Source organism: Pelmatolapia mariae, linkage group LG9 (assembly GCF_036321145.2).
Source record: "Pelmatolapia mariae isolate MD_Pm_ZW linkage group LG9, Pm_UMD_F_2, whole genome shotgun sequence".
In the NCBI taxonomy this organism is placed as follows: domain Eukaryota; kingdom Metazoa; phylum Chordata; class Actinopteri; order Cichliformes; family Cichlidae; genus Pelmatolapia; species Pelmatolapia mariae.
In genome coordinates this window covers 20,630,044-20,641,555 of record NC_086235.1, presented here as the reverse complement: position 1 = coordinate 20,641,555, position 11,512 = coordinate 20,630,044, and the positions used below count along the sequence as shown (strand labels likewise).

The window sequence follows — 11,512 nt, the reverse complement described above, 5'->3', positions numbered from 1 at the left end:
ACAAGTGCCCAGGCAAACACAGAGGCAGCGCGGCAAAAGGTCACGTCTCTGTGCAGAACCTCCATGCATGTAAGAGACGCAAAGTTAAACGCTGGGGAAAAGATGGGGGGGAAAGACTGGATTAAACCAGGACTTCATTACTACACATGAGATTTAGAGTTAAGCTCTATGCACCCCTGGAGGTCCTTGCACAGAGAACAGGCTGCATCTGGCCCAACTTTTCAAAGGTTGCCGTGCATGACACAAAAAGTACGCAAAGTACGGCTATGAATATAATGGATGTTATCCTTCATTTCTGTGGACTCATATTTGGTGGAATTTTTAGGACCGTTTAAGTACCATAAGAGTTTAATGACTCACTACGAGGATGTGTTTACTCTCCTTTTTTCTTTTTTGTTTAAGGATTGATTTGGAAGGAGTAAAACTAAAATTCTTTCCTGGAGTTTATAAGAACTCGTTCAACCTGATGACGGGGACAATGAGGCGTATTGTATTACAAAATTCTCCCAAGCGCCTCATCCATTGAGGCCAAGTTGTTTTTGTTTCTTTTCATTTTGGCTTATTTCTGGGGAAATTTTTGAACAAAACTGCCTCGAGCTTTAGGGGGTAAAAACTCCTCTTTCAGTGCTTTTTTTCCCCCCCCTCCCAGGTTGAAATTCAGAAAGCGCTAAATAAAAATAGCAGAACAAGGTGTGTTACACTGGGGTAGAAAATAGAACAAGTGCACCAAATCAATATAACAGCATTCCATGGATACCCTTCAGAACTTGCGTATATTTAAAAAAAAAAAACCCACACAAAATCTTTCACCAGTGCATTTAATAAACACTTTCCTAACATAGGTGTGCTGCCCTGACAGTGTGAATATGCCACAGGCCTAGAAAAAGTCTACCGACAACAAAATGCATCTGTTTGCTGGACTCCATGTAGAATTTCAGTAGCATGCTATAGAGCAAACAAAAATAAATGGCATATTCCATACTCTCAAGTCATATTCTCACATTTTTATCGTACAGTTACAGTACAATGTGTATGAAATATCTGTGAAAAAGTATACAATCTTTTTCTTTCCTATCTATGAATTATAAAAATAATTGTCTGTGTATTCACATATTCAAAATGTCCAGCGGTTTGCATAATAGTTTGATTGGATCAATGTCTCTGGTCTCCGTCACTATAGGCCTGTGAAAAATGAAAGACAAAAACATCAGTCTCCTAGAAACCAAAATCAGACACATTTAACCGCTAATAAGAATAATAACTGGGGCAATTACTTTGAAACAGCCGTTTAATATTTGAGCATGTCATGGACAAACATGAGGTGGAAAATTAGACTTAGTGTTGCCCAGTGGAGGTTCCAGTGACCATATTTCACAATATGGAAGAGTTGTGGGAGAGCAGTGAGCTTTGAGTTTGGTTGCTGTGGCAATGCTCTGGCCTCTCTGATAGCCAAGCAGCAGCAGCAGCCTGTTCTCAGATCTGCCTCCAGACTGGCACACTGACACTGGGAGCTGTGGGCACCTCCGGAGCCACAAGAAGGAGAACCGCAGACAACCTCAAACCAGACAGACTTTCTCCTTCTCCCAAATGTTGACGCTGTGACTTGACGCTGTCTGCTGCGTGTAAACTCACAACCCAAGTGACTTAATGGAATTGGGCAACAGAGTCCCCGCGTCTCCACACACAGGCAGCCTCCGCCAATCGCGTTTGAGAGCCGCTGTGCCCTCCATTTAGCCTGTGACTGTAACTGAATGGACCGTAAATGAAGGTGGAGGCTACCAATTCGCCCATTGGTAGTTATTTGGGAAACATAATGTGGCTCTAAACATGAGCTCATTGACAGACGCTGAGGCTCTCTCAGTTTGAAGCAGTTACTTACAGCAGCAGAACTCTTGACATAGTTTGCAAGCGGTGGCAAAATTATGCAACACATTATAAAGGGAGACTGTCTCTTAAGGTTAAAACATCTACCTGTTCAGATTCTCACCTGAAAACACGGATCTCTTATTGGCGTCTCGTGAACCACCTGTGAAAGAAACGAATACGAAAATGTGTCACGCAGGACGACGGCTCTTATTTAAGTTACAGTAATACAATACAATAAAAGTTTATAGGCATTTGTGGCTTTGACAAAAAAAAGTATTAGCATGATTCCTTTGAAATATCTTTTTATACAATGACTGGATAAAAAAAGGCAGACCTTCAGCCCATAGTAGGTGTCACATTAAGCACTAGGCTGGCAGTGAGGTTGGCATATTAGTGCTGAGCTCATTTAGCACCACTGTATTACCCATTTACTGCACTACACTACACACACATGTAGACTCTGTTTCACATGGGTTAAGTAAGTCTAGCCTTGGACTAAAAACCTTTTTCAGCAGAGATCCTCTCTGATTTTTATTCTTTTAGTCTAGGACTAAGCTGAATCCAAGCTTGAACCACTCGGATAGAGTTTCTAAAGTAATCTCTTATATATATTCAAAATAATACACATGCAAGAAAATCAGAATTTTACTGGAATTGCACAAATTTACATATTGTCAAAGTGCAAGCTGCAACTAAGTTCATGGCCTGACACTACCCTATAACAAAACGTAAGAAAAATATCCATGCTTTTCTTCCCTGAAAATTTCTAGCTTTATTTCTTTTCCCAATACTTCTCCTGGCTTCTCTGCAAATTTTATGACTTTTCCAGGTTTTTTTATGATCATGCAAACTCTCGTAGTCTAAAATTTTAACTATAGCTTTACACTAAACCTATAAAACTATAGCCTACAGCTAGTTTTGCTTAGTACAAAGAATGAAAATAAGGGGGAAAACACTTGCTTACTAATATTTTTCATGTGTCAGATTTTGCACACAAACAGCCAAAATGACAGGACCCAATTTAGCTTTAGCCGTGTTAGCAGACAGAGACTTTAACCTGAAGCCTTTCTGTGTGGAGTTTGCTTCAGTCTGTTAGCTCTGTTCTAAACTGGTGACTTGTCCAGGGTGCACCCTGCATGTTACGCTATAACAGCTGGGATTAGGTTCTAGCCACCTCGTGATGCTGAACCTGATAGGGAGAAGAAAATGGATGGATTTTAACCCAAAGTAGCCAGCTGCAGTTTCAGATTTAAGAGCAGCAAGATAGAAAACATAATGAGCTATACTAAGGAGATGCATGTTGTTTTGTTACATACAGTGGCTTGCAAAAGTATTCGGTCCCCTTGAACTTTTCCACATTTTGTCACATTACAGCCACAAACATGAATCAATTTTATTGGAATTCCACATGAAAGACCAATACAAAGTGGTGTACACGTGAGGAGTGGAACGAAAATCATACATGATTCCAAACTTTTTTTACAAATAAATAACTGAAAAGTGGGGTGTGCGTAATTATTCAGCTCCCTGAGTCAATACGTTGTAGAACCACCTTTTGCTGCAATTACAGCTGCCAGTCTTTCAGGGTATATCTCTACCAGCTTTGCACATCTAGCGACTGAAATTCTTGCCCATTCTTCTTTGCAAAACAGCTCCAGCTCAGTCAGATTAGATGGACAGCGTTTGTGAACAGCAGTTGTCAGATCTTGCCACAGATTCTCGATTGGATTTAGACACCAGACAGGTCAGGGATAAAGTTATTTAGAAATTTAAAGCAGGCTTAGGCTACAAAAAGATTTCCCAAGCCTTGAAAATCCCACGGAGCACTGTTCAAGCGATCATTCAGAAATGGAAGGAGTATGGCACAACTGTAAACCTACCAAGACAAGGCCGTCCACCTAAACTCACAGGTTGAACAAGGAGAGCGCTGATCAGAAATGCAGCCAAGAGGTCCATGGTGACTCTGGACGAGCTGCAGAGATCTACAGCGCAGGTGGGGGAATCTGTCCATAGGACAACTATTAGTCGTGCACTGCACAAAGTTGGCCTTAATTGAAGAGTGGCAAGAAGAAAGCCATTGTTAACAGAAAACCATAAGAAGTCCCGTTTGCAGTTTGCCACAAGCCATGTGGGGGACACAGCAAACATGTGGAAGAAGGTGCTCTGGTCAGATGAGACCAAAATGGAACTTTTTGGCCAAAATGCAAAACGCTATGTGTGGCGGAAAACTAACACTGCACATCACTCTGAACACACCATCCCCACTGTCAAATATGGTGGTGGCAGCATCATTCTCTGGGGGTGCTTCTCTTCAGCAGGGACAGGGAAGCTGGTCAGAGTTGACGGGAAGATGGATGGAGCCAAATACAGGGCAATCTTGGAAGAAAACCTCTTGGAGTCTGCAAAAGACTTGAGACTGGGGCGGAGGTTCACCTTCCAGCAGGACAACGACCCTAAACATAAAGCCAGGGCAACAATGGAATGGTTTAAAACAAAACATATCCATGTGTTAGAATGGCCCAGTCAAAGTCCAGATCTAAATCCAATCCAGAATCTGTGGCAAGATCTGAAAACTGCTGTTCACAAACGCTGTCCATCTAATCTGACTGAGCTGGAGCTGTTTTGCAAAGAAGAATGGGCAAGGATTTCAGTCTCTAGATGTGCAAAGCTGGTAGAGACATACCCTAAAAGACTGGCAGCTGTAATTGCAGCAAAAGGTGGTTCTACAACGTATTGACTCAGGGGGCTGAATAATTACGCACACCCCACTTCTCAGTTATTTATTTGTAAAAAAAGTTTGGAATCATGTATGATTTTCGTTCCACTTCTCACGTGTACACCACTTTGTATTGATCTTTCATGTGGAATTCCAATAAAATTGATTCATGTTTGTGGCTGTGATGTGACAAAATGTGGAAAAGTTCAAGGGGGCCGAATACTTTTGCAAGCCACTGTATATGTAAATGAAGGTCACTGACTATGTCTCCATGTATGTAAACTATTTAGATCCAGTGACATGTACCCCATATTGAAAAACACATACAATGAGAGCACTTCAATTTGTTTTTATTTGAAAATGATTTGAAGCAATTCCCAAATAAGCAAACATTAGAAGATTGCTTTGCCTCTTGCCTTGTTTATAGGCTGTGATTTAAAAAAAAATCATTTTTTCCCCAATCGCGTATTTAGCTGTCAGTGCAGCTGCTGTTTAACAGTATTATTTCATAGGTCAAAAAATTCCCAGGAAAAAAAAATTGGATAAAGAGAGCAAAAGTGCTCTCTGAAAACAATTTTAATGCCTTACACTGACTAATACAATCGCTCACATGCACATACGCAAAGGCACACAAACCAGATTTCAGTGAACAGTCCCAGTGGGTCCTCTCTCACGCCAGAAAGTGCTTTGTCACGTCTTGTGGCTCTTTTTCTCTGTCAGTCTCTCTCTCCCCTGCCTGAGCCACGTCTAATTCAATATGCGGTTCATATTCTTTCTCAGCATTGCCATTACTACTGCCAAGACTTAGAGCAGACCCCCAGGGGCTATTAGGAAAATCCATCCATTTATTGTGCAAGATACACATTTGGCAAAACAACGGCCCTCTAGAGGAACTTGTCAGAAGAGTTATATTTCCATGTGACAACCATTCGCCTGCTTGATCTTTTGTTTGACTGGAATTCTTGTTTCATAGCATCAATGAAAGCGGTCTTTTTAAGTCCCACATGCACTTAATTTTCACTTTGTGTAGCTGATGATTCTTTGTTTGCTGAGAAAACAGGGCTTAGTTAATTTCAGAGCGTTGTCTTTTATCATTTAACTCATTCATAAACTGGAAGCGTCTTATTTTTGGCTAAGCAGTCACAGGACCTCAGTGTGCCAGTGCTGGTCTGCAGCGCTCTGTACATCCAGCACATTGGTCCACTTCAAGAAGCTTTGACAAATACAACAAAGGATAGCGTGGGATTTGGTTTGAACACTTGATCAGGTTGTAATTGTGGAAACATGCTGATCCATTGGATGTCCCAAAAGGAAAAGATTTCATCGAATTTTGTCTGATTTTTAATGATCCAAGGAGAATTTATCATAATGCTTTAAATATACTGGGCATATTCATGTTTCCCCAGAGGATGAATCTCTCAGTTTGCATGGGATATTTCATCATTTACTCGTTTATTTGTTCGCTTTATGCGCTGTCAGGAAATCTTCAGAGAGCATATTCATGCTCTCAGTGACATAAACCCTACTGGTTTTATCTTGACCCTGTCGCCTTATGTCAGTGCCTGTATTGGAATAAGTATCAGAATGTCTTACTGAGTGGCTCTATAGTATAGCCCAACTTAAAGGTCCCAAATCCATTTGCGGTTACTTCAGGAAGGGCATCAAATCAAAAATGCAGGGCTACCCGCTGTGGTGACCCCTTGGGAATAATTGCGCAGCCAAAAATAAAGTCTTCTACTGATAAGGTTGTTATAACATTTGAAGCGTTTCAGTCCAGTCCATTTATATTTCTGATACAGCAGACCTGCAGGAATATGTAATGTTTACATGACTGATTTGTCGTTTAATGCAGCTACAATAACTTAAAAGTCTCTCAGGACCTAAGACATTTATCCATATGTTAATCAGTCATAAGGCAGTATAAACTTGACAGTTTCTTAGTGGATCACAGTGAATTGAAAAGTACTTAGTTTCACTCTGGCGAGCATGTGATTATCAGACCATACCACCACATGCACTCATTTGATTTATGGACCAGAACTTTCAAGGAGGTCTGATTTAATTCTGCCATGTTCAAAGCCAGAGTAACACACTGCACCGCATCCAAGCCAGGCCATTACTTTGACTCGATTTATGACTTTTTAAGCAAAAAAAACAAAAAACCCCTCCACATCTATGTGTTGGATTTTGATAAAGATATATCTCCTACAGGTGCCAGGAAAGGAAATTGTACATGACAACATCCCACCCTTTCAGAACCTCTCCAGGATTTCACCCAGTGATGAAATATGGAAATTATCATGAGTCAGCCGTTTTGCTCCGTTGCAGAATTTTACAAGGAATATGTTTCTATTGCCAGTTTAATCCAACAGTTAATCATTGTGGTAAAGTGACTGTGCAGTGATGAAATGAATGTCACGTCTCACAAAGAAAAAAGAAATCAGTGGAAAGGTAAAAACATTAGAGGGCCAGATGTGTAAACGGTGCAAATGAGAGCTTCTGAAAAACTCCCAGTAACTGAGATGCACTGTGGATGTTTGGTCTCGCCTGCATGAGGGGAAAAATGAAAGAAGAAAGGTAGAGCAAGAAAAGCAACTCACTTTTATCCTGTTCTGGAGGGTCCAGGATGTCACTGTCTGTGTCACTAGGAATATGCCAAGGCTGTCTGATGGCCTGTAACTGCTGGTAAAACTCATCCTAAAATGGAAAAACAGAACATAATAGAAGAGAAATGATAGAGGATGGTAAAATTTATACTCTGCAGATAGATGGACAGAACAAAACAGAAATGGAAAACAGGATTAGGAAAGACAATCTAGGCCAGCCTGTCCGTTTAGCAAATTTGAACTCTTAAACAAACTGAAAACGGAAACAAATCTTCAACCTGTTAATGGTTGTCAGTGTATTAATGATTATGTATTAATAATTGTATTAATTATTGAACATTTGGAACCCTATACCATCAAAAAGTGCAAACATCAAGAGATAACAATGTACAAAACTAGTTGAATACCAAGAACTGTGTCTAATGAGCACATATATACAGTAAAATATATACTTTATATGCAAGAAGACACTGCTTATGTCTTCATATGTTGCTTCTATGGAGCCAGACTTTCTCTCCAGTTTTAAAGAGCAATAGTTGTCGAGCATTCCTGAAGGTCTTTCAAAGTTTTCTTTGGAAATTGGCTGCTTTTTCACTTTCTTCAGTCCAGTCCTTGTACCAAACCATTTTCAGAGGAATGTTTACTCTTGGTTGTTAAGTCACTGACCTATATTAATAGGTCATTGAAGCCCCCTCAAGGGATGAATCAGTGTTGTACCCTTTAGAAGTAACAGAAACAGGAAAAAAACAGAAAAGACCTGACACAGGACCTAAAAGCTGCTTCTGGCCCATCAGTTGATCCATTTACTGTTCACTGAAGTCTCCTCAGAAATGGTCTCAGTGGAAGAGTGGCTGTTAAGAACCATTCTTAAAGAGGGGAAACAATGGCTGGGGTACTCAAGTTACACAAGATCTGGACTGAAAATCAGTAGCAACAGGTCTTGTGAGTTAATGAATAAAATTTGGCATTTTTGGTTCAAATCATCATCTATATGTACGGAGGACTTTAGGAGAGAGGTACAACAGTGAACGTTTACATCCTATCTGTGAAACACATGGTTGGTGACTGCGAGGGACCTTGGCAAAGTTGATCCAATTATGAAAGCAGATAATTTTAAACACACCAGCAATGCAGTAAAGGCATACCTAGATGAAAAAAAAAACCCACAGTGAAACCCTAGCAGTCCTGGATTGGCCTCCCCAGAGCCCAGAATTTAACATTATTAAAGCATTGTTGCATCATTTTCACAAAAAAATAAAATAGAAAGATAGCTAACATCCAAAAATGAGCTTTGAATGTCCTTCAAGAAGCCTAGAGAACTATTCCTGAATACCAATTAAAGAAAACACAAGAAAGCTGCCTAAGAAAGTTCAGACTCTGTTGAAGAATAAACATGATCATACCAAATATTGGCTTTCAACGTCGTTACAATTATACATACTCTGTTTGCCTCATAGACTTCAATTCCATGTATGTTTATATGTGTTTCAATAAATCCCTCTGCCTATTTCCCATATTCTTTGCAAAATATAAAGTAATGAGGAATGGCTCGAGGGTTTTGCACAATACTGTGAACAAAACTACAAAAATATGTCTTTGTATTCATCTTGGAATTTGCAATAATCTGTATATTGTTGTAGTTTTTGCGTAAAAAAACTTCCTGCTCAGTTTCTGTCAAGCAAATGCTTCAGACAATACCTTTTGATTAGCCATGTCTCATGCTTTCTTGCTTTGTGGTAATCTTTATTCTGTATTCACTGAGATATTTGAATGCTAATCAATAAAAAACAAATCAAAACCAAATCAAAAATGTAATGCTTTGGGTGCTTGTTCCCATGTTTGAGTTTCCAGTTGAAGTGGCTACACAAATAAAGGAACACAAGAAAGCTAGCATTTATATCCGTTGTTTTCTCTTTTAAGAGGTTAAAGATTCTCTCACTCTGGAACCTGGCCTCACTTTAAGGCTTCAGTTCTTCTACCTGGGACCAGGTGGCCTTAATAAAAGCCGACTGGGTGCAGTAGTGTTTTGGATAATGTGACTAGGTGTCAACTGGCATAACTGTCAGATTACACAAAGGCATTGTAAAATTCCTGCCCCACCATTAATAAAACCTTCAAAAAAGGCTCATATTTAACAGTCCTGCTGTTAAGTAGATCATGAAAGGAATATAAGAAAGAAATCCCAATGAAAGTTCCCGTTTTATGCCAGACTCATTTTTCCACAGTGAAGTGACATCCTACTGTACAGACCTCCACGACTTTCTGCTAAACCCCACACGAAGTGCGTGTGTGCCCGCAAGGATTTGCACATGTGTAATATTTTGTGCTCTGGTGATCTCGCTCATATTTCTTTCTGAGGAAAGGTTCTCAGCTTCAGTGCCCGGCTTTACTTTTTTGGCTTTCAGCACACAAGTTCACTCTCAAGATACTAAAACCTTTTCAGACCATGACCCAATTTTTATGACATTTTTATCCTTGCAATGTGAAATATAACATGTAGACCTACATGTCTCATTAAGTGCTTGCATGACTTGTAAAAAACAAAAGTTTCAGTGTGGAGTCTTACCTCAGACAGATAGGCCCGTAGGCTGGCACCAAGGGTGTCTGTGCTGCTTAGTCCTGGAGGGGTGAGCAGCGGTCGAGTAAGTATTGGCTGACTTGTGGGTGTAACGGGGCGGCTCCGCGACCTCCTGAAGGTCACCTCTTTATAAGAGCCGGAGTTAAAGGTGGAGCGTGTCAGCAAACTATTTGGGGTTATGGGCCTGCTGGGTGTTCTGGGGGTTTGAGTCCTGCTCCCAGGGTTGCTAGGAGACTGAGTCCTACCCATGGTGAGGGTCGTGGTCTTGGGGCTAAGCAAGGGGAGGCCCACACCACAAGACTTGCCCGTAAGGCTACCAGCTGGAGACTGGGGCCTGGACACGAGGCTGGGGAGGGGGAGTGTGTCAGGTAGAGTTCTGTGGCGCACTGGGGTGTGGTATAGGTTGCTATGTGGATTATTGGAGCTTCGGGTGGTCATCTTTCCTACTTCTGCCAGCTTTGCCAGGTCCTTCTCAACCTCTGGAGAAAGAAAGGCAATAATCCAAGTCAGTATCCAAACGCTTAAGGAGTAAATTTCCTATTTAAATCCTATAGTATACACACACATTGAAATAAAAATTGACTTTGTTTAAAGCCATGAAAATGTCCATAATACTTTTTAAGATAACTCTCCCAAATAACTCTGGAAAAGGAACTTTTAACATACCATCAGGCTTACTTTGAGTTTTATTCATCGACTGATTTGACTAATGATTCACAAACTTTACTGAGCATTAATGTGGGCGAGACTGCTTGGGTTAATCCCTTTTCTCGGCAATGATGACAATATTTATAGACCTTATAAACTGTGGTTAATCCAGCTTCCTCTGTCAGAAAATGTCCCAAGTTGATACAGTAAGTACAGCATGGCTATATTTTTTCCCTTCTTCCTGACAAAAACACATTAGCCTGCTGCTCTGGTAGTCTCGAAAACATTTTTGTTTATAAAAAAATGCGACGCTGCCAACTTCTGTGATCAACATATGGGTCATTTTTTCCATGTTTTCTGCTTTTGTTCCAGATCTTGGCAATCGGGATTCGACAAACTGGGAGTTATCATTTAAGAGGCATGATTTAGAGGAATGACTCACTCGAGGTAGAGGGTACTTCTGGAAAACTGTGTATGTGTGACGTTAGATAAATAACAAGAGCAAGCAACACAATTATTTCATAAACTCAGACTTCCATGTTTTTGAGCAAATTTCAGCTTTCCTGGGTTTTACAAACAACATTTGCAGAAAACATGAAACATGTGCTTCTATTCACTGACAAATATCCATTTAGTATGCAAACAGAAAATGCCTGTAATGCTATCCTAAATTTAGCTTTTGGACATTACTCCGGAAGATTCTGTTTGTTTAAAATCAGACAGTGCTGCACAAAATCCTTTGGGGATCAAATGCATATAATTATTTGACATGCCTGAGTGGATTGCTGTTTATGTGCTTAAGCAGCTCAGCGTGCATAGAAGTAAACCTTCATTTGAGACACAATGCTGAACATATGCTGCTTGTTGTTGGTTTTATGTGTTCACTAACTTGTGTCCTGCGTGATGTTATGTGTGTGTCTGTGAACCGTTAAACTTTACAGACGTAATAATTTCTAAATTATAAGAGCAGCGGGTTCTCAAAGTTTTACTGACTGAATGCCAACACACACTCGGAGGACGCTTCATTAGGTACACGTGTTCAGTTTCTTATACTGCATCAGCCAATTGCATAGTAACAATTCAATGCATTGAGGCATG

The 11,512-nt window shown here is 40.3% G+C and overlaps 1 protein-coding gene across 2 annotated transcripts in view; it reads right to left on the bottom strand.

Moving 5' to 3' along the window:
- Positions 1–821: 821 nt before the first annotated feature.
- Positions 822–11,512, bottom strand: part of lg9h8orf34 (linkage group 9 C8orf34 homolog) — a 73,673-nt gene continuing 62,982 nt past the window's right edge. For both annotated transcript variants that reach the window (XM_063483690.1, XM_063483692.1), the window contains exons 12-15: positions 9,755–10,245; positions 7,183–7,279; positions 1,988–2,026; positions 822–1,182 (exon numbers count right to left, since the gene is read on the bottom strand). In XM_063483690.1, the coding sequence (XP_063339760.1) occupies positions 1,175–1,182; positions 1,988–2,026; positions 7,183–7,279; positions 9,755–10,245 (635 nt within the window). In that variant the 3' untranslated portion in view covers positions 822–1,174. The remainder of the gene's footprint in view (positions 1,183–1,987; positions 2,027–7,182; positions 7,280–9,754; positions 10,246–11,512) is intronic.